Genomic DNA, 24,204 nt, shown 5'->3' on the forward strand with positions numbered 1-24,204 from the left:
CCACTCCAATTTTATTGACTTTATCTAATGCAGTTTTAAACTGTCTTTATGTGTGTATTGTTTGTAAGCATTGTATATTTAGAATGTCCCTGCTGCATGTCATTCCTATCATTATATGAACACAGCAGAAATGGGATCATATGTCTTGTTATTTACGTAATTACTTACTAGAAAGCATGTTCTAATAATAGTCTTTCATGTAGTAATTTGGCAACTGAACGTTGAATTTTTTTTCAATGCTGGTATCAAAATTAAAACTAGTATAATACTAGTACTGAGTTGGTTTTTGGGGAGGGGGTATTTTGTTTTTGTTTGCCCATATCACTTATACTAGTCATCTTTCAGTATACTAATCCCATTGTGTGTATCTTTATTAAGTAAGCCATTTTACACTAAGGCCTCCCTGACAGGCTCAGGATGCTCAGTAACCCCCTCCCCAGTGACAGGTGATCTGTAATGACCCTGACTTTGTAGAGACGCAGTGATTACACCCACAAGATAGCCAGCACCTCAGTTCATTTTATGGACTGTTATACAACAAGGCCGAGAGGTACCGACCATCTTTGTAATTATCTTTCAGTGTGATCTACTTTCTTTGTATTCCCCTATTTGAGGATATTTTAAGATTATAGTGACTAAAACTAAAAATCTTCAGTGTGGCTCTTTTATTTTATTGAATAAATATTCAACTGTGGCATTGCTAGAGTTTGAACATTATTTGCTGTGTTTGTATTTTTACACTTTTAAAGGAGTCTGAATGAGCAGGGGTCAGAAGATGATATATATATATATATATCAGGGGTCAGAAGATGATATATATATATATATATATATGATATATATATATATATATATATATATTCATAAGGAACATGGCAGCAGAGCCTGAATCATTAAAAATAATCTCAAAACCATAAAACTTCCCAGTGAGATGGTGCATGCCATCCTAGAACTTGAGACAGGTAGATGAGTGACTTTGAATTGGAGACCAGTCTGAAATACATAGCAAGCAGGCTCCAGGCCAGCCAGAGCTACATAGTTACATGAATGAGTGAATGAGTGAGCAACTATAAACCTAATTTTCCAACTCGCTTATTAGGCAGCACTTGAAATTACTGGGTAAGATGGCTCTCCGGTTAAAGGTGGTTGACACCAAACCTAGCAACCTAAGTTCAGTTCCCAAGAACCAAACAGCAGAGAAAGAAAAGAAACCCCGTAAAGTTTTCCTCTAACTTCCACACATACGCGATGGCATGTGTAGTTACATGTTCTGCTTACATGTTCACTCCACATAGTGAGTACATAATGAGTTTTTAAAAGAAGAAAACAAGGAACTCACAAAGGAGACTCAGCAGTTCATACATTGCAGAGTTATGTTTCTGTCAGGAGTGCTGCCTAGACGCTTGCACCGCTTAGCCTCATAAGTCTTCTCTGAGTGACTGTTAGCTATTCCTCCCACCTCGTGTGGGGCAGGCGATCAGATCAGCACACAACCACAGTTAGCCTTCCAGGAAGCATTCAAGACCTACATGTTCTTAAGCAAAACTAAGGCAGCTTTGCACGCTGCTGCCGTGTCTCTCTACTCACTTAAATTAAGACCTTGCTCTGTGACCTGAATTATAATCATATACTCTATCCTATTACACTGATGACCACTAACATTTTACTCAGTTACTTAGCTTTGACTCAATATATGAGCCTCCATGCCAAAACTAGAGGGTTTTTTTTTTTTTCAGTTTTCTATTGTTTTTATTTTTCTCAAGTTAGTGCTGGAACATATTCTAACAGTTCTTTCTCTGAAGCCAGCCGTTTGTGACCTCAAGAGCTTGTGTTATGAGCTGTCCATCCCATGTACTCACTGGAAATTTGAGTCCCTAGTTGAGTCTTCTGTTAATCCAACAGTCACTAAGCACCATGCGTTTACATCAACTCCCTGCTGTCTGTCTATCTTGGTAGGAAAAGCAGAAGACTTTGAGGCCTTGTGGTACTGAGTTAAAGCTTTCAGAACAGCAATGGGTATATTCTCCAAATTGGTGTTGTATTATATGTCTTAACTAATGTTATAGATTCTTGAGACTTGGAAATATAGCATGATGCCCATTTCCTTTTCTGGCGTGATTTATATAAGCACTATTACTTGAATATTATAACAGATAATGTTAATGTTGGCTATCTAATGTTTCCTGCTCTAAACCAGTAAAGAACTATTTGATTTCATTTTATAAAATATTTCATATAAGATAATCAATTCTGATCTTCTACACCAAGATTTACAGAGGTAAGTAAAGTTAGGTAAAATTGTCTGTCGCCTTTATTAGTCATCAAAAATGAATTGTCTTGAGAAAATTATTTGCTACTTCTACTTTATTTTTAAACTGCCAAAATCATACTAACGTGTTCTTCCTAGAAGCTGTATGAATGCTTATGTCTCTAGGTTTACATGGTAAAGTGTAATGACTCTTAATATAGTTTTTTGGTAGATTTTTTTTTTTGTCATTACTCTCTTATTGGAAAATGTAAAACTATTTCATAACATACTTGAATTTATTTACTATTTTCAATTGTAAGCATTTTTAAATATTTTGGTGTATTGATCATACTTTATAGACTTCTATTATATTTAATTTAATGTTCATTGTTTTGTCCTTACAAGGAAAATTTTTATGATGCTAAAAGGTACTAAATTGCTTCTCAAATAGACAATGACAGGTAAAGATGTTACCTAACCACCATTAGGCAACTGTCAGAATTATAGAGGAAGATGGAGGTGGTGTGTCCTCCATTTTACCACGTGCACTGAAGGTTACATTAATTTCAGGCTATGGGGGCCTGCTGTAGACCTAGAGAGACACAACATAGAGATGACGGTGTAACTTAGTGGGACAGTGCTTACCTAACATGGACAAGATGCCTGTATCATTAATCTCGGTTATTACAATAATAAAGTCAATTTTTAAAATTGTCATATAATTATATATGCATATAAATTTATTACATTTAGGGTTACTATTTAAGTTATAATTATAAAAAGATTTATTTTATTCTACTGCTTTGGTTAAAGTTTTTATCTTCAGATTTAAATTTCTTTCTTGCCTTTTATTAATAGGTAGTATAGATCAATCAGTGTTAAAAGAATTGCCCCCTGAACTCCTGGCAGAAATTGAATCTACCATGCCACTTTGTGAACGTGTGAAAATGAACAAACGCAAGCGTAGCACAGTTAATGAAAAGCCAAAATATGCTGAAATCAGTTCAGATGAAGATAATGATAGTGATGAAGCATTTGAATGTAAGTATCATTTAACTGTCTTTAGGAGTTAAAGGCAGATTAATATGTGTAACATAATTTGGGGGTTAACAAGAGCACAGTTACCTTAATTCTTAATAACTTAGTATAGCAAGACTTTTTTCTTTATACTTTAAAACTGTATGAAAGATGAGTTCAGTTGGCACCAAGAAAAAGTCTAGCTGAGCTGTAATAGTGATAGAAAACACCCGTTCTGTGTCTATTTGTATTTAACCTGTACTGGACTCCGGATAGAGAGTAGGCGTTGGATATTAAACTACACATTAAAAATGTGACCCCTATCTCACAGTCTCAGTCTGTTGGGGGGATCTGTAATGATTGTACTACAAGTGGTAATCGTAGATGCAGGGTGCTGTGCGAGCACATTGCCATCAATGTCAGTGGGGGTTCAGAGAGTGCTTACTGGAAGAGGTGACACTTGAGTCTGGAAGGACACGTAGGAGATAGCCAGATAAAGAAATATTTAAAACCATACTATCACTAAATTATGAATGGCTTAGCCACATTGTGATTTATCTGTGTGGTTTGGACCTGGCTTCTCCTTTTGCCCAGCTGTGTCCTGGAATTCCTCCCTTGTTTCACTGTTTTCCAGAGCTGGCTTCTTCACTACACAGCTACCTCTCTACAACACTGTGATCACCTGTCTTTGCACTAGACTTGCTATACCTCGCCTGTCTTCCTACTGGTCCACTGAAAAAGTTCTTCTCTTTTATCCCTATCTTCCTTCTTCTGGAGCAAGAGAATTGAGCCTAGCCAAGAGGGGTCAGCAACCTTGTTTGACTTAAACGGCATTCAGTGGAAACAGACTATGGGAGATCTTCACTTGTGTGCCAACTGACTTAGTCATAATGACCAAAAGAAGTGGGAAGACCACCAGTGTGTTCTACCTTTTCCACCTAGTGTCTGTAGATTGAGGTGTGACAAGCAAGGGCAGGAAGGACAGATGCATGCTGCCATTTTTAAGTGTATATTGCCGATGGAAGCTCTTCACCTCCTCCAAAGCTTTTAATCAATGTTCATTTACTCATCCTTTCAAAATTGTGAGCTCTTCAGCTAGAGCAGTACACTATGATACTGAACAGATTTTACGTTTTAAAATTGAAATATACAACCAAGATAATCTACCATGTGTGATTGTTATAATTTGTGTTATTATGAGATGTATTAACAATACAGTATATTAAAATGGCTAAAGTTTTTTTTTTAATTATAAACATTTTGGTGAAATAAGAACATGGTTAGCTCTGGAAAGTAAGAAGACAAAGGAAGCGTGTTGGCCCTAAAATTCAGTTCCTTTTATTTGCATGTCTGTCTACTCCTTCCCCTATCCTTTCACCATTCTAAAGTCCTTACTTGCAGCTTCATTATAAACTTCACTTCTTCTCTGGCTGCTTGAGTGGCTGCCTGCATTGCTAAGTTGGTGCGGATTATGAAATTACTGAATAATAAAAGCAAAGGATAACAATCAGAAATGTCCACTAACTACAAAGTAGGGAAAAGTTGAGCCACGCCTTTGTCATCAATGTAGACACAATTTTTTTCTCTTTCTGTTGTGAAAGATATTGTCTCATTTCATGGAAGTGTAAAGCCTCACCCTAAGACTATGGGTGCCATATAACTGTACCCAGGAGTACTGAAAGCTCATGTTAATATTGTTAAGAGTATTTAGGCTTCAGCTTCTGCTATGAGAAAAGGAATTTTCTCTAGATTTTAAAAAAGATACCCGAATGGTTTACTGTTTTTGCTTCGTTTATTTCAATCTAGTTAAGTATAAAAATCAAGGGTCTACTGATTCGACTGTTGAAAATGTTCAATTGACATAAAGAACCAAATTGTCATTTTGCTATAAGAGTAACCAAAGTTTTGTACTACTGTACAAAATTAAAAAGTATCATGTGAACAGTAGTTGGAAAAATTATGTTGTTTTGAGATAGACTTTGTGAAATTTAGGACTTCCCTGAAGTTTAAACAAATTGGTTTACTAAAATCTAAGGATTAAGGAAATAGTATTGTAATTTGTAAATAAATAAATAACCAAAGAAACTCTTTGAAAGTTGAACTTAACAGATGAACTTAACCAAAATACAAATATAAAGTCACTGGTACCAGGAAAAGGTGGAGAGGGAGAATGAAGGAAATGGGGGTGGGGAGCACTAAAATTCCGAAAGGGGAGGTAGAGAACTGTGAATTCATACTTCCTGGGTCTCGTTTGTGCTCCTATCCGTCCTCTGCTTCTTCTAGAGCAGTGAGGGAAATAGAGAAATTAACAAGCTAGCCTACTAATTGGGATGGTGCTAACCTCATGGAACACACTGTGGTATAAACATTGTGGGGTTATTCACTCTGTTCTAATCCAAACTGCCCAAACTTTAATGAATGGGACAGAAAGATGCCCTAAGGCCTCTAAAGAATGATGAGTGCAGCATACTGTATAATTCCTAATAACCACAAGATTTATCAAGGATTTATAGTGATAGAATTGAAGGCCGAATATAGAATTTTTTTTAATTAATTAAAATATAGAGTAAAATAGTTTGTAGTTTTGGTTCGTAAGCATAAGGTCTCATACTTGACATTATAGCATGCCTCGTTCTGAGCAACTTTGTTAGTTCCTTATTTGGTAGACAAGTCAGTAACTGTTGAAGTGTTGCAAAATGTTTAGTGAATATTATATAAACACATGATCCATCTAAGTGAGTCTCTCTTCCCCCTTTTCTCTAATAATGAAACAAGTTGTTTAAATAGTGGGTGTTCTTGAACATACCCTAACCATAAACGTGAGGAGGTCTTGCCTCTTCTCACATAGTTTATAGCTTAAAGAGACTCATATCTTCAATAGTTATGAAGTAAACTATTGAAGATTTGAATATATTCACTCCCCTAGAGCTGTTTTCAATAACAACTCTTTTAAGACCAAGTTACCCTTTTCTGTCCATACTAGAGTTTAGTACCAGGAAGCAAACCAGATCATGAACAGGAATAATTATGGCATTTAGACATTTATTGTTCACACATAGTGATACCAACACAAATATAAATAGGGCATTCGAGCCAGATTGACATCCTTAAATCTAAGCCTTGTAGTGGGTTCAAGAGGTTTCTTTTAATATTTCTGTATTGATCATAGTTAGGAATTCATAGAAGCTAGTCAGAGGAAGGAAGGTGTTTAAAAAAATCAACAGACTAGTCACCAGCAATTTGTTACTATAGTAACTGGTATAGGGACCAGCTAGATAGTTCATCAGTGAAAAGGCACTTGTCACACAAGCCTGGCAACCTACATTCAAGCCCGGAACCCACTTAAAAGGTGCAGTGGGGAGCTGCCCCCGAGCTACATGCACACACACATACAAAATAACAGCAAATAAATATTTTTAAATACTGTTGTAATAATCTCAAGCTAGGACAGACACATCAGTCCTATCTTGTTTTTAACAAGTGGTGCCTACACCAGACACCAGGTGTAGAGTGTATTTTTCACGTGCACTGCCTCTAAGTTTCACTGCAGAACTGTTGCTTTTTAATACTGAACTGTAACCCTTTCTTAAAGCTCAAATCATTTTCAACTTAATACATGAGTTGATATGTCAGATGAAATTCTTTGCACAGAAGCTCCTCCTGTCAGTATTGTTGATCTTAGCAGAGTGCATATAAACTTTGGACAGATGGGGGGACCTTTGAAGGTAACATATATAAACATGCTTCTGGAGCATGCGTAAGCCTAGAAGCTTGCCTTGAGTCTAGCATGCCAATTGTCGGAGAATTATCTATCTCAGTGTGTTAGTGTTTGCAGTTTTGATATATACTATCTCTGTAGGTTTGTGGTGTTAGGTCATCAGAGTCTCTGGAATTTATTGCTAAGTTGTAAGTATAACTTAGCTGTTAATTGATGGAGTATTTGGTCACATATATTCTGTAACACTATCTCAAAAGTTGACTATTTTACCCCCAAACCCTTCTCCTGACAAAAATTATAAATGGTGGTTGTTTTTGAACCAAAAATATCTAAATAAAGGTTGTTTTATAAGTCGTAATTAATCTGAATTTTACATTTACTTCTTACTGATGTGCTGAAACCTCTCACTGAAATGTACACTGTGCTTTAGCGTCTCAGAACCTTCCTATCGGGTTATTAGCAAGCTAACTTCGTGTACAAACCTTTAGCTTTAGATTACATAATGCTCAAATTCATGGTATCCTCTCTATACCCTCATTTAACCTTCTGGGTAGATGAATGGCTTAGACTTTCATAGACGAACAGAATGAAGATGTAGTTCATTGTAAAGTACAAGTTTTAACAGTCTTTTAAAGTGAGGTAAATTATTTGTCATGGGGATTTGCTTCTAGCCTCTAGGAAACGGCATAAAAAAGATGACGATAAAGCTTGGGAATACGAAGAGCGCGACAGAAGAAGCTCTGGGGATCATAGGAGAAGTGGCCACTCCCATGACGGAAGGAGGAGCTCGGGTGGTGGTCGATACCGAAACCGAAGTCCGTCAGATTCTGACATGGAAGATTACTCCCCTCCTCCCAGCCTTAGTGAGGGTAATTAATTCATCAGTCCCAGGGGGTCTCTAAACCAATTTCTATTTCCTCTTCTAACTTTGAAGAACTTGTTACTGTGGTATCATTCTTGAGTTTCAATGTTTCTTTTTGTTTGTTTTAGTTGCTAGAAAAATGAAGAAAAAAGAAAAACAAAAGAAAAGGAAAGCTTATGAGCCAAAGCTAACTCCCGAAGGTAACATCTCCGTTTTGCTTTATGTGCTTCAGCTTTACTTACTGCTGAGAATGGGAGCATCATTTTTTTTCTCTCTTGCAGAAATGATGGATTCTTCAACTTTTAAGAGATTTACAGCCTCAATAGAGAATATTTTGGATAATTTAGAAGATATGGATTTTACTGCATTTGGTAAAACCAATTTACAGGATATTTTACTTATTCCTTTGTGTCTAGTTTTTTGCAAGATTCTATAGAAAATACAGTCATAATGTATACTATCAAGAAACTTGAAGTCTAGTGTGAGTTCATGTTATCCAACTGAAACTACTGCAAACACAAGCTCCAAGTTGGTAGCTGTCTTAGGCTCTGAGAACACTGCCACCACAGCAGGGCAACAGCAGGAAACACTTCTCCGTGTAATTCCTGCATATCCCCCAAATATGGAGAAAATAGCAGACATGGGAATCAGTTCATCAGTGCAGTCATACACTGTTCAACTATATAAGGATATTAGGTGCAAACACACATACAACCTGAGGCCCTGATAGAAAAACAAATAGTACAGTATATCAAATAAATTAGACCACCAGCTAAAACGCAGGACACTGAATGATATATTTGTATAGTTTGATAAGATGTAATTATATCTGAGTATAGCAACATGTGTTAAAAATTTGTTTAGAATGTTTGATTGAGCCAGGCGTGGTGGCACATGCCTTTAATCTCAGCACTCTGAAGCAGGCAGATCTCTGAGGTGGTGGCCAACCTAGTCTACAAAGCAAGTTCCAAGAGTGCCAGGGCTACACAGAGAAACTCTGTCTAGAAAAAAACTAAAGTAAGAAAAGAGAAGAATATATTGCTGCACCTAATCTAAGGCACCATATACCACCTTCATTAGTGTGTATATGAAAGCTGTACAGATTATCAGTCACCTTATATGAAGTCACCTTCAAAACTGTATTGACTGTTTTTAAAGTACTTTTTGAGAAGTATAATCAAAGTATTATTCGAACTATTTGGAATATCTGTTTCATCTTTTCAAAAAAAATCTATGCTAAGAAATTATCTTCTATATAATATAGAATTCCAAAAATAAAAACAGGATCTCTCAAATTAGGACATTGTGAGGAAGAATTATTTACCAAAGAAATTATTATTTATTAAAAAAAAAACAGTAACTATGAATATTGAGAAAGACAGTGCCAGAAAGTAGGGTTAACAGCCAGGAAGCTGTTTATTGCCCCTTTACACAAAAGAATTAAAGAAAGAGAATTGTCTAAAGCTCACTCAGTCGGAAAAATCATATTGTATCTAGAGAGAGGCAGTCCTTTGTAGATGAGCATAGTGCAGGAGACCTTGAAGGAAGGAATGGGGGTATGAGTAGCCTGGCATCACTCTCCTCTCTGATCTAGCAGGGCACCCTACTGGCTGAACCCACACAGAAGCCAGAGGGCATGAGATTGTTGATTTAGATCATCCAGGTCAGCCTCCTGCCGCAGAGAGGTGACTGACAAGTGTCCACACTGTATGTGCAGTAGTAAGGACAGGATAGCTACCTGTCTTCCCTTTCTAGGACTCGTCTCATCCCTGCTCTCTTTGGGTGTGGCTTACGTGTGGTTTACAGAACTCTGAAACCAATTAGGGTTCTTTATATATGCAATCAAATTTTTATTTTCAAAGTTTATTAATTTACCGGTCTCAGCTGTTTCTTTAACATACCTGTGTTTGATGGGCTTGATTTTTCAGGTGATGATGATGAAATTCCTCAGGAACTGCTTTTAGGAAAACATCAGCTTAATGAACTTGGGAGTGAATCTGCTAAAATTAAAGCCATGGGTATAATGGACAAGGTATCTCAGCAAAGTAAAACTTTAAATTTGTCTTAATATATGGCATGTGAAATTAATTTATAGTTTTCAGAGTAAATTACAAAGTTAAGCACATATTAAAAATAAAACTCACATCTCAAGAGTCTAAATGAATTTTGTCTTAGAAAAATCTATTAGTAAAAGAAGAGTACAAATTATTCTAACCAAAATTATGTGTGCATTGACAGAAGAATGGATTGTGACTTCACTCTGTCAGATATTTACATTATCCAGTATAGAAATATACTAAACTTTTCTTTGTGGTCACTTTAGTCCTTTGTGGTTGTAAAAGTAACCTTGCTTGGAGGCGCTAATGGAATATGGCAGTGTTTGGTTAATTACTGTTCATATTTATAGCCTCACTGCTGCAGGCTTTGGTCAGTCCTCTCTCCCAGCAGCATCTCATTCTTCTAATGGAATAGCATAGCACCCTGTAAAGTACTGCCTGACTAGTGTGTAGATACCCGTCCCCTCCCCTTCTAACTAGCTCTAGGACAGAACTAGTACTCGGAGTCTTTACCTTTCCTGGTCTTAGTTGCTTACTTATCCTTCCAGGCTGATAACAATTATTGAATGATAATCAATATCTTCACTTTGAAATCGATTCTGAACACCTTAAGGATGTTTACTTACTTTTCAATTTCATAATTTTTAACATGGCCTGTAAAATATTCCTGTGTTTGTTTGTTTTTTAATTTTTAAATCACATTTCTTTATTTGGTTGTTTTGTGTGTGGTCAGGGAAAGTCCATATACTCTATGGCATGAGTGTGGAGAGCAAAGGCAACTTGCAGATATTCTCTCCTTCCATGTGTGGGGCTGGTAATGAGCAATTATGGTCAAACATTACGTTCATTCCAAATAATCAGTGTTCCATAAAGTTGACTTTCAAGCTAGAAATACCATATCGTGAACCAAGAATTTATCTGCTTAAAAATAAACAAATACATTTAAAATTTTAGGGGTTGGGACTGAAGAGATGGCTCAGCAGTTTAGAACACTCACTGCTTTTGCAAAGCCCACATGGCAGGTCAGCTGTTACTCAGCTTCAGGAAATCCAATGCCTTCTTTAGAAGCAAGACACTGATACACTTACTTAATAAAAATAAATTAATCTAAATAGAAAGAATTGACTTCTGGGTTGTATTGATAGTACTACCTATAATTAAAGAGCTATTGATGAATTTTGTATGGAAGACCATGTCAATTTTTTTTTTGAGATACCCGTGCCAGTCTTAGTCATTTACTTTATCCGTTCAGTAAGTACATGCAGCTGATACTTTTTTTTCAGAAGGCAAATTCACTAACCATTGACTAAATTGTTGTTGTTGTTGTTGAAAAGCCTCAGTTTTATTTTTCTAAGATAATCTAAAGCAGTATGGTGAGGAACAGTCTTCTCTAAGCCAGCATAACTAATCTAGCTAGACCCAAGTGTTGGATCTGTTTGGCTTTTCTGGCTAGTGTGTGTGCTACCAGCATGCTAGAAACCTTAAAGAAATACTATTCAGTGAGTATTACTTCACATTCCTAACCGTTTTGGTTTTTCAAGACAAGGTTTGTCTGTATAACCCTGGCCCTTACTGTGTAGACCAGGAGGCTGGCCTTGAACTCATATAGATCTGACTGCCTCTACCTCCTGAGTGCTGGTATTAAAGGTGTGCCCACCCTTCCCAGCCACCTTCCTAACTTTATCACTCAAAATTTCATGCTTGGTATTCAAAATAGTTAGACTTTTTCCACCACCACCACCACCACCCCCATCTTGAATTTTTAAAAACCTGCTGGATAACGTAGGTGCTGTTAAATCTTTCATTTGTATGTTTGTTTTCATGCGCATGTTGAATGTCACTGCCAAAGACCAGAGGGCAGAGCCATCAGAATAAACCCAGTCTTGCCTGGATGTATGGTATGAGTTGAGCTAGGAGCCATGAGCACTCAGTGTTCAGCTATCTGTCTCTTCAAACAATGGTTCCTCCTCTAACTAACTCAGAACTGAGTAGAGTTCTAAAGAGGAAACTTTGTGTTCTACTATTGTTTAAAAGAATGGTAATGTTATATCTTCCATAGCCAAAGAAAAATATTTAGATTGTTTCTTGAGTAATTTGAAACTTTTATCAATGAGTGATAAAACAACTTGTATTTCCTTTTAGCTTTCAACTGACAAAACTGTGAAAGTCCTAAATATATTGGAGAAGAATATTCAGGATGGATCAAAGCTTTCCACTTTGTTAAATCATGTAAGTTTAAGACCTGTGTTAATAATTTTACACCTGGTATTGGTAAGTGTCCTAGTTTTCTTTATGTTGGTTTGATAAAAATACTCTGACCAAAAGCAACTTGGGGGAGAAGAAAGGGTTTATTTCATCTTACACATCAGGGCACAGTTCGTCGCTGACGGAACATAGCAGAAACATAAGGCGGAGACTGTGAAGGAGAACTGCTTCATGACTTGGCTCACAGGCTCTTGCTTAGCTAGCTTTCAGTTAAAACAGAGGACCATCTGCCTGGAGCTATTATGTCCACAGTGGGCCGGGCCCTCCTACATCAACTAAAAGTCAGGACCATCTATCACTGACATGTCTACTCACCAATGCCGTAAGGATGGTTACTTACTTGAGGTTCTCTTCTCAGGCTTCTTGAGGCTGTTTCAAATTGACAGTTCAAGCTAACTAAAGCACGTTTTTAGTGCATAAAGTTTTTCACAAACAACTTTTACTTACTAAGCAAATTCTAAATTTCATTTGAATTTGTTACCGCATATTACTAATTACATTCATTAACATTTCTACTAGAATTTCACTTTTAGTGATGTTAATATGAATTATCTATTAACAATGTTGCCATGGGATTGGGGAGACAGCCCTACAAGCATGATAACCTTAGTGCTGACCCCAGAATCAGCATAAGACCTAGGCAAGCATTGCTGGCTGCCTAGAGTTTCCTCTCTTGGGAAGAGAGGTAGGCAGTCCTAGGAAGCTGGTAAATGAAACTGTCTAGATTTGTCAAGCTCTGGGGTCAGCAAGAGACCTTGCTCCACATAAGCAAAATAGAGAATGATCAAGGAAGACATCAACGTTAGGCTTCCATAAACACAAGCACACATGCTCATGCTTCCCTTCCCATAAGCACACACACATGCAAAAAGGAGTTGCCACAAAGAGAACAGTAAAGACAAATATAAGTTCCTATACACAGTAGTGCATTAAAGTACTACAATATCAACTACAACAATTTAAATTAAACATTTAAATTTTGGTTGTATCAAAATAGATGCAGTTAACTACAGTAGTTAATCAACCAACTAAATTGTTTAGACCTCTCTACCTAGTATTGTAGTAGACTTAACAAACTGAGTGAGTGTATACCCATCTTGGTGTTTGTAACATTTATAACTGCAATCATAGATAACAATAGGCATTTAATAAAAAACATAAAAATCTCTGGACAATTTTGAGCTAAATTTATTTTTAAAAGTCTAGCTGGAGATAGTTGTAATGTGTATATAATACCATCAGTTGGGAGTCTGAAGCAAGAGGATGACAAGTTCCAGGCTACTCTTGGCTGTGTAGGGACAGTCTGTTTTTAAAACAGGCCTGATTACAAAAGTAGTGTATTTACTGCTGAAATTTCTAAAACATAAATATATTCTCATCTAGTGATAAGCACTTATTTAGCACTTTTGGTGTGTATGTACTTCTCATATATATATATACATATATACATATATATACATATATATGTCTATCTTTAATACATGCACTAAACCATCTCATGAGAAAATTGTTATAGAATGTATATGATTTCTGTGTGATCTACATGAAACAAAAATCTATAGAAAAATTATGTTTGTTGTTGATGACTTTTTTTTAAAAGTCAAGAGTCTCATATAATCCAAGTTGGCTCTGGACTCTCCATTCCCAGTTAACCCCTCCTGAGTGGTGGGATTGCAGGCATGCGCAGCTGTTCCTCATTTCATCTGTATTTAGTGGTGTCTTTTTTTAACTAGTCTAAGGAAGGAATTTTATTTTGAGGTTTTGTTTGATAGAAAGTAAGAGAGAATATGTGTGATACAATTGGTTATTGAACTAGAAGCTCTCTGTGATAGAAAACAATCTATCCCCTGAGCTTTAATCAGGCTTTGAATCAAGCTGTGTGGAGAGGGGGAAGAGCAGGAACCCAGCTTAGAGAAGCCTAAGGTGGCAATCAATGGTAAAGAATTCCATAGACACTAAGAAAATTTAATGACTGCCATGGAGAAACAAGTTCTAGGATTGTAATGTAGCTCAGTGGTCGAGAGCATGAATCACACACATGAAGCCCAGAAGTAATCCTGTAATATAAAGTTGATGTTTCTGTTGTAAAAAGAATGTGATAGCTAGAGGCAGGCGGATTTCTGAGTTTGAGGCCAGCCTGATCTACAAAGTGAGTTCCAGGACAGCAAGGGCTGGAGAAACCCTGTCTCAAAAAACAAAAAAAACAAACAAAAAAAGAATTTGATAGGAATATTTACACTCTAGCTCTGAGCCTAAAGCAGTTTATTCTAATTGTAATGTTAACTTGCTAATGTGTAAAAGACTAATGTTGATTGTTAAATTTTCCATTTTAGAAAATATTTGGTCATAAGTACGCTGTATATCTCTATTCTGATGTTTTTTGAGACATGAATCTTGATATATAACCCAGACAGAACTGGAACTTGCTATGTAGCCCAGAGTAGCTTTAAACATATCCTCCTCCAAGGACTAGGATTATAAGCAAGCATGGCCATCCCTAGGTTTTCCTTTTCATTTGCAGATGGAAGAGAAGGAAGTCCTGGAGATTGAAACAAGTTCACACTTCTACCCTAGAACTATCCCACGAGTTCCACATATATCTACTTTTCAAATTGTCTCAAAAATAGTGCTTAAAAATAGATATTTGGCTGGGCATGGTGGCTCTAATATGCCTGTAATCCTAACATTTGTAGACAATTCAAAGCCAGCCTAGACTACATAGCAATTTTCAGGCCTGCCAGAGATGCATAGAGAGACCTTGTAACAAGATAACAAACAAATAAAATCAGATACTAGTAATAATTAAGTCTGTAACATTTTACTACTTTTTAATAAAAGCTCTTCACTTGCTAGTTCTTTGTTCTCGCTTAGTTTAACTATCATGTTTATGCCCAAGTCACAAAGTTAATTTTTTTTTAAGATTTATTTACTTATATGTAAGTTACACTGTAGCTATCTTCAGATACTCCAGGAGATGGCTTCAGATCTTGTTAAGGATGGTTGTGAGCCACCATGTGGCTGCTGGGATTTGGAAGAAACTCAGGACCTTTGGATGAGCAGTCGGTGCTCTTAACCACTGAACCATCTCTCCAGCCCACAAAATTAATTCTTACTCAGTATAGTTGAAGTTAAAATCCTAGATCTGAATGAAACACACCAAAGATAAAGGTAGCTATGATTGTGTCTTTGTCTTTGGAGTATCATCTAGTACTGAGATAGGAAGAAGAGTGAGTAGATTGTGTCTGAAAATGCTGAAGCAATAGCAAAAACAGAATACAGAAGTATTAACAAAAATCTTGCCTTACTAAGTGAGGCTTGGTGTGCATGCGTATAATCTTAGCACTCAGGAGACACAGACTGCTCCAAGTTCAGACCCAGCCTGGAGAGTTCTAGGCCAGCATGGGCTACAAAGTGAGATCTTACCTCAAAAAAAAAAAAAAAAAAAAAAGAAGATGACGCAAACAAACAAAAAAATTGTTTTAATCTTGGCTAAAGGGATACATTATATGTACTTTATTCCAGATTTTTTAGACTAGTCTAATAAGGCTGTAGATACTAGATTGTTCCTCCAACCAATCAAAATCATATAGCTTTGTTTTATTAATATTGTAAACCTGTATGTGTATTTTATTCCTACTTTATTAACAATGATCTGTTTTATAGAATAATGATACTGAAGAAGAAGAAAGACTGTGGAGAGACCTAATTATGGAAAGAGTTACAAAGTCAGCAGACGCCTGTCTTACAACGATCAACATTATGACATCTCCTAACATGCCAAAAGCTGTATACATTGAAGATGTAATTGAAAGAGTTATACAGTACACTAAATTTCATTTACAGAACACACTCTATCCCCAGTATGACCCTGTTTACAGAGTAGATCCACATGGAGGTTAGTTTACCCTTTTGTACTGGTAGATTTTTTTGGGTTGGGTTGGGTTGGGTTTGTTTGTTTGTTTGTTTCAGCAAACTATCAGAATTATTCATTGTAAATTTTCAGTGCTAAGTGAATCAGAATACAAAGATTTAATTGGCCCAAATTAATAGATTATGTATAACATACATTGGGTTTGATTTTTATATTTAACTGGAATATAAACATCTTTACTAGTTCATTACTTTAACAACTGTAGGTTGAACACCCATTAATCTGAAAATCCAAAATGCTTTGAACTCTGAAAAGTCTTTGAGGAGCTAGAGAAATGTGTCAGCAGTTAAGATTGTTGTCTGTTCTTCTAGAGAATTAAATTTGGTTCCCTGTAACTATACACAACCACCTGTCACCTCAGCTCAGTGGGATCCAGCATGTGGCATAGACACACATACACATATACTTGAAGGGAATCTTTAAACACTATTTAAGGACTAGCATGGTACACAGAAAGCTTTGTACTATGACATTCATGACTTTTAGATTAAAGATATTCAAGTAGCAGAATCTATGCAAGTTTTACAAAATCTGAAAAATTTTGAACAAGAGATACTCAACCAGTATTTATAGTTGAAGTAATTTTTTTCAGTTAGAGAAAATTCCACATTATAATAGTTTTGAGTAACGTTTATCTTCCTTCTAATCGAACTCAAAATAATAGTAATCTGCAAAATGAGTTGATTCAAGATATTATTCTTATCTCCATAGCTTGCATTATGTGATCACTAAAATGGTTGAATGTGTATACAGTTTATTTGATTTCTTACTGTGTAATATAATGCCAGGAAATTTAAAGGAGAACTATAATCTTACTATCCTATTTGAATAAGGGAAAAAAAGAAACTTCAATATAGTAGACACTTATTAAAAGACCACTCCAGTACAGTGCTCCTAAGGAATTATTTCCTCTTTTAATTAACAGTCATCTTTAGTTGCGGCACTACTTTTATGTAGCACCCTGAATTGTTTGTTTTCCCTTAATTTAGAAGATCATAGTAGTAATCTTCATGGAGAATGTTAAAAGTTAATGTTTTTCTTATCTTGAATTCTCTTTTATTTTAGGAGGGTTATTGAGTTCAAAGGCCAAACGGGCTAAATGTTCTACTCATAAGCAGAGAGTAATTGTAATGCTCTATAACAAAGTTTGTGACATTGTTAGCAGTTTATCAGAATTGCTAGAGATACAGCTTCTTACAGACACAACAATTCTTCAGGTAAGGTTTTTTCGAAGCATTTTGTAAATTCTTAGGCACAAGAAATCTTGTGTAATCGTGTTCACTCAGTAGTAATGGCAGCACAGTGTGCCCACTCAGAGTGTGTTATGGTGAAGAAACAGAGATTCCATTATATTTGAAAGGAAGCCCACTGAGCTGGAAGGGCAAGAATAGATCAATTCCAAATTCTAATGTCTATGAAAAATGCGTATTAAGATGTTGGAATAGTTTCATCCATGAAAACAAAATTGTTTTTCTTTTTTAACTTCCAGGATGTTCAGTTTAAAATGTAGAGACTAGAGAAATGGCAGCTCAGAAGCAAGTTATTTAATATGAATGAGGAGGCTATAGAAGAAATATATGCTAATTAGGCTACAGAAAAGAACATGCTCTGTGGGTATTTTGAAGTATGAGTGTTAGACTATAGTAAGGTTCAGTGTCACTGAAGTCATCTGGAGATATACACTAAATAATTAATCTTGAATTTTCAGGTTTCATCAATGGGAATAACACCATTTTTTGTGGAAAATGTCAGTGAACTACAATTGTGTGCCATTAAGTTAGTCACTGCAGTAAGTATAATCAGTTCATAATTTCTGTTACCCACAAATGAAATAAGATTGTCATCACTTGGTCCACATTTCCAAAGATGATGACAGATTCCTGCTTTCCGTTAGATTGTCTCACAATGAGGATTACTTTAGCCCTATTAGATTTCATTAGCTACGGGTTTGGTTTCATTGATTATGGTTTTCTTGAATTTGAAAAACTTTCTTTTTAATGTAACAAACTTTATTGTAAAAAAACCAGAATGATTTAATGTCTTCTAAATCTTGTCATACTTTACTATCCAAAGTATCATGTCTCTCTAAACAAAACTTCAGACTCTCTCACTTTGAAAAATAAATAACAACATTTGAATGTATTTCTTTTTATCATTATTACTCAACATGTTGAAAACATTTTAATTCTAGATAGCATGTATACTGTGGTTTCTCTTCAAATAATAGAAATCCTAATTTCATGATACTATTTTTTTTGTGTTTTCTGCCATAATAAGTTTAACTTGTAATTTTATAATTACTAAACAGGTATTTTCAAGATATGAAAAGCATAGGCAGTTAATATTGGAAGAAATTTTTACTTCACTTGCAAGATTACCAACTAGCAAGAGAAGTTTAAGGAATTTCAGGTAACTATGGTAGAATGTGACTACTATGAAGAACTTTTCATTCCTCTCTGGTTTATCTTGGGACGTCTATACAAAAGAAGTACTCCATAGATAGCTTGGATGTGTGAAATAATATAGCATATTTAGGGAACTTAATGAGATCCATTGGTCCTGAAATAAAAGCATCTGTATCAGCTTGAGCACTGCTAACATTTGGAACAGTTAATGTCTTCGTGTGCAGGGCTTTCCTGTGCTTTCCACGTGCTTACACGCATTCCTAACCCAGTAGCAACCTCGCCTTTCATTTGCAACAACAAAAACATTTCTAAGCACTAGAGATCAAAGTGAACTACAAGAAAAGCATGAGGCATGTGGATGAAAAGACTTCAGACAGTTTTAAATGTGTTTTATGAGCTGTGATAAGAAAGGTGGACTTAATCTTTAGACAATGTTAAGCTGTTCAGTAATATTTTAGAGAGCTGAAAAATGGCTTTCAGAATAATGTAGAGGGGCTTGTGTAATGGCTTAGATGTTAGCAGCATTGGCTACCCTTCCAGAGAAGGGTTCCACATTTGATTCCCACATGGCAGCTCATAAGTGTCGGTAAGTCTGCCTTTAGGGGATATGACACCCTTCTCTGGCTTCTGCAAGGCATCACCCAGGCCCATGAAATGCAGATGCACGTGCACACAAAACACCTATGCATATAAAGGAAAGTCTCTATGGGCACTAGGCGTGCACATGGTACACAGACAAAACACAAATACCAGTACACATAAAAATAAAAATAAATCTTTTTTTAAAGAATAACAAAGAATAGACACAGAATTAAATACTATTTAATCACTAAGCACATTCATAAATGAGTTATTCACTGCTGTAATCAACATTATTGTCTGTTATCATAGGTAATCATCATTATTCCTGATGATTAAATGCATTGGCCTGGTATATAGGGTCTTTTTTTTTTTTTTTTTTTTTGGTTGATTTTATAAAAGTATAATTTTGAACTAAGTGTGCACTGATAAACATCTGTTGAAGTGAAGAAAAGTGTTCAGTATACAAATGAATTCTTACACTTCTATAGTGTATGTAAACTAAAACACTTGGAGATTAAGTTTAATAGAATCTCATCCTCTAGCACGGATAATTAAGAATTGGTAAAGCACAAGATTCTTCAGTGGGTTACTAAGTGTGATGATCTAAGTTCAAACCTTGGAACTCACATGTTGGAAGGAGAGAACTGATTCCCTGAAAGTTCTCTGAATGCCACATTCCACGGTAGCAGCTGCACACATGCACAGTGAATGGATGAATGAATGAATGAATGAATGAATGAATGAAATATATTTATTTTGTTTTAAGTTGACTAGGGCCATGTATGGTAGTGCATCCCAGCATCTGGGAGGCAGAGCAGGGAGGATTGCTACAATTTAATGGCTAGTAAGTTGTACATAGCAAGTTCTACACTAGCCTTTACTCTAAAGCAAGACATTGTCATTGTATAAATACACATCCATGTAGGTGGTTTTCATCCCAAATCACGGCCCTACTCATTAGAGGCGGACCAAAATAATGGGTATTTGGAAAACCTCAGACTTTAGTTGTTATAATTTATTCAATAATTCATTAAAGTTTTATCTGCAGTGCATAAAAATATAAAATTTTTACATTAAATACTGTAGTTTTTCCTCTTATGAATAGGCATTATTTGGTGTTTTTTCAAACCGGTTTTAAAAATATACTTGAGGCTGGAGAGATGGCTCAGTGATTAAGAGTACTGGCTGCTCTTCCAGAAGACCTGGGTTCAATTCCCAGCACCCATGTTGCAGTTCACGACTATTACTCCAGTTCCAGGGAATCTGATGCCCCACACTTGACATGCATGCAGGCAAAACACAAATGTATATAAAAATAAATAAAAGTTATGCTTATTAACTCTGTCAGAGTACTAAATAAATGGTAAAGAAAGCATATTGGAAATTTCAGGTGGTAATGGATGATATATGTGATTGTTTTTATCCTCTGTGACTTGACTTGTTCCTCTTCATTAAAGGTTAAATAGTAGTGATGTGGACGGAGAGCCTATGTATATTCAGATGGTTACAGCTCTAGTTTTACAGCTTATTCAGTGCGTAGTTCACTTACCGTCATCAGAGAAGGATCCTAACTCAGAAGAAGACTCAAACAAAAAAGTAAGGAAATATTTAGCTTTTATAACTGTACTTTAATGATTATAAACATCTTTATTTTCTGCAATTCTAAAACTGAAATTCCTAATTAGGGATTTATGACTGGGGTTTAGGTTTCTTGTAGAGCATGGCACAGAAAATGAGTTGTGGTTCTGACTCTCTTCTGTACACTATGAAACACACAAGTCATCACAACACTCAAACTGGCGCGTTAGGGCAGCTGTCAGCCTCAACTGAGAAATGGATGTCAGAGGAAGGATTAGAGCTAGGGGTACCTGTATGCACGCTCGTAATTCCTATGGAATTGACATGGGAAGGGACTTTGTTCTCTGAGGAGGAACCACAGCTAAGGTTGCTTTTGGTTTTACACATTCTGTCAATACTTATTTTTGGATCCTATAGGGCGTTTTATTTCTTTTGTTTTGTTTTGTTTTTCTGTAACCCCCAACCAGGTAATTCAAAATCCACCTACCTCTAATCCCTCCATTAATTAGATGTAGCCATTTTTATTAAACCAACAATTTTAAATTAAGGGAAAAGTTTGCACAGCTAAAGCTGGTAAATGTGAGAATTCACTCCTAGGCAGCTAGACCTTCCGGCATAATGTGTGCAGCAACAAACCAAACATCAAAAGCTAATTTTTACTCAACATTTTTTTGTCAGATTCTTTTTGTCTTGAGTTTGACACATAACAATTCCATTATAAGTTAAAGCTAAGAGTTTCTTTAACATTGTTCTGGGATACACACCTTTACTTTACTGGAGGCCACCCACATTTCCATCTCAGTGACAGTTCTCTTGCATGTTACTATAAAAGTCTGCCATGCTCTTTTTGTATTTATCACAATTTCTTCAGCTGTGGCTCTCTTAATCTTTAAATTTCTACTGAAAGTTTCACATTTCTGTTTATACTATATTGGTTTCATAAACTTTGAAGTTAGAATATTCTTTGGTAGTTGAATTACATATATCTCTTTTAGCTAGGATATTGACTAATATTCTAACACTAAACTATATATCTATAATTCAAAAAAAATAGTTTTTGTACTTTGACTCCATTGCTTCTTGTTCTGATATGAATCATGATTTAAAAAAACTACTGGTAGTATTTAATTACATTTCTCATTTTTAATAAACTTAAATGAACTCTACCATTATTTATAAGTATTTGTAATGTTTTAACATGTGTTTAATACACCATCTGTGGCTTCTCCCATTTTGTATAAAAGAATATCTTAAATACTTGAATGTTTTACCTCTATTTGATAATTCATGGCAGTAGCTGCTGGCCTCAGTTCTCCATTATTTCTTTTATCTTTATGTCTTAGTTAGGGTTTCACTGCTGTGAGCAGTCACCGAGACCAAGGCAAGTCTTATAACGGACAACATTTCATTGGGCTGGCTAACAGGTTCAGTTTCAGTCCATTATTGTGAAGGTAGGAGCATGGCAGCATCTAGTCAGGCATTCGTGGTGAGGAGGAGCTGAGACTTCTCCATCTTCATCTGAAGGCTGCTAGCAGAATACTGGCTTCCAGGCAGCTAGGATGAGGGTCTTATGGGCCACACCCACAGTGACATACCGTCTAATAGTGCCACTCCTTGGGCAGAGCATATACAAATCATCACTCTTTACAAACTTTTTTTTTCTCATTCTAGGTTGATCAGGATGTTGTCATTACAAACTCTTATGAAACAGCTATGAGAACAGCCCAAAACTTTCTCTCCATCTTTCTTAAAAAGTGAGTAAGATCAACAGTGTGCTTTTATTTTCCACAGTGTGAAGTGGTCTCTGTAGAAGAAGATTAATCAAGTTTTCTGCCGTACCAGAACCTCAAATACACCTGACCTTTAAAATGAGGAAAAGATTTAAAAAAAAAAAAAAAAAACAAGTGAATTTGCTTCTCTTAAACCCCCCACATTTAAGTATTTCATTGTTGTACTTCTAGAATTTTTGTCTACAAAATTTTGAGTCATTCTGCTTGTAAAGCAAAGTTTATGTCAGGAGTTCAAGGCTCATGAGAATTAATGAGACTTGTCTACAGATTACCAGTTAGGCATTGTTATAGCTTCCAGAGGGTAATGACACTATCCGTTAATATTCTTTACAGTTCATGGAAAATGAAATTGCAGAAATAGATTTTTTTTTTTAGACTTCATTTAATTTAACGTACGCTTATATATCTTGTTACTAAACATAGGAGCAGGGGAATCTACTTAACAAAATTCACACATTATGAAAATGAACATCTTTTTCATTGTTTTTCTTTGACTAGATGTGGTAGTAAACAAGGTGAAGAAGATTACAGACCACTTTTTGAAAATTTTGTTCAAGACCTTCTTTCAACAGTCAATAAGCCTGAGTGGCCAGCTGCTGAACTACTCCTTAGTTTGTTAGGGAGACTGTTGGTAAGAGTATAGCATTTAAAGATTATTAATTACTAGAAGACAACATAATGAGGATGTACTCTGATTCACAGATGATGAATTCTTTAAGAATGTGTAAGAACATGAACATTGCATCTATTTTTGCATGTGTATAACTGTACATTATATCGTCAATACCTGTAGAAAGCAAAAATGTGAATTTTAGCACTTTGATTTCATTACATATAATAGCATTGCTTTTTAAGACAGTTTTATGGGATGGGGGCTTGTATTTGTTACATTGTTGGTTTAAAACATCTCAACTATGAGTCCTGAGTTATTGCAGTTACCCAGTTGAAAGCATAAAACTGACTAGTAAGAACATTCTTTCAGTTTTAGATTATTTTTAAAATCATGGCACTTTTAAGTTCTCATAGTACAATATAAGTAATGGAAAGAAATACTGTTATTTCTCTTAATTTTAAAGTATATTTGGAGTGATATAAATTGTTTCAAAATTTTAGTAACCTAACTTTTTATAAACTAGAAAAAGTAATAGTTCTATCCTGAAACTATGAGGATGATAGGATTTTAGTCCTTAATCAGTAGTGTCCCATCTGCTGTTTAGGTCCATCAGTTCAGTAATAAGTCAACAGAAATGGCTTTAAGAGTGGCGTCTCTTGATTACCTTGGGACTGTTGCTGCGAGACTGAGGAAAGATGCTGTCACCAGCAAAATGGACCAAGGGTCTATAGAACGAATTTTAAAACAGGTATTGAAATATAGGATTTAAGTTAATATATAAATAGTTGCTTGTTTGTTTGCATTTGGTGTGGGAAAAAGAGACGGGGTCTAATTTAGTCCAGGTTGGGTTCATAATGTCCCATAACATATGCATGGTTTTTCTTTCTAGACTAATTTTAATTATGTACAGGCATCATGTCCCATTATCTCCATCCCCCACCACACACACACACACACACACACACACACACACACTTCTCTAGCGCTAAAATTTTCAAACGTGATTGCCTACAAAAGCAGCACCAACACTGACAGTCCTCAAGAAATTGTCCTAAAGATCAATTTTAGGTCCTTCTCTGGATCTGCTGAGTCCAGAAGCTTAGGAGCGTGTCATAGAATTATAATTAATGCTAAATTT

The 24,204-nt window shown here is 35.7% G+C and overlaps 1 protein-coding gene across 3 annotated transcripts in view; it reads left to right on the top strand.

Annotated features, from left to right (window-relative positions):
- Nipbl (NIPBL cohesin loading factor) overlaps positions 1 to 24,204 on the top strand; it is a 170,710-nt gene that overhangs the window by 110,555 nt on the left and 35,951 nt on the right. For all 3 annotated transcript variants that reach the window (XM_021183780.3, XM_021183779.3, XM_029469689.2), the window contains exons 11-24: positions 3,107 to 3,289; positions 7,655 to 7,852; positions 7,974 to 8,045; positions 8,127 to 8,216; positions 9,774 to 9,877; positions 12,045 to 12,131; positions 15,831 to 16,062; positions 17,164 to 17,315; positions 17,807 to 17,887; positions 18,407 to 18,507; positions 20,543 to 20,681; positions 22,335 to 22,417; positions 22,952 to 23,084; positions 23,671 to 23,814. In XM_021183780.3, the coding sequence (XP_021039439.1) occupies positions 3,107 to 3,289; positions 7,655 to 7,852; positions 7,974 to 8,045; positions 8,127 to 8,216; positions 9,774 to 9,877; positions 12,045 to 12,131; positions 15,831 to 16,062; positions 17,164 to 17,315; positions 17,807 to 17,887; positions 18,407 to 18,507; positions 20,543 to 20,681; positions 22,335 to 22,417; positions 22,952 to 23,084; positions 23,671 to 23,814 (1,799 nt within the window). The remainder of the gene's footprint in view (positions 1 to 3,106; positions 3,290 to 7,654; positions 7,853 to 7,973; positions 8,046 to 8,126; positions 8,217 to 9,773; positions 9,878 to 12,044; positions 12,132 to 15,830; positions 16,063 to 17,163; positions 17,316 to 17,806; positions 17,888 to 18,406; positions 18,508 to 20,542; positions 20,682 to 22,334; positions 22,418 to 22,951; positions 23,085 to 23,670; positions 23,815 to 24,204) is intronic.

The sequence above is a fragment of the Mus caroli genome, unplaced genomic scaffold (assembly GCF_978045245.1).
Source record: "Mus caroli unplaced genomic scaffold, Mus_caroli_1 scaffold_16, whole genome shotgun sequence".
Taxonomy (NCBI): domain Eukaryota; kingdom Metazoa; phylum Chordata; class Mammalia; order Rodentia; family Muridae; genus Mus; species Mus caroli.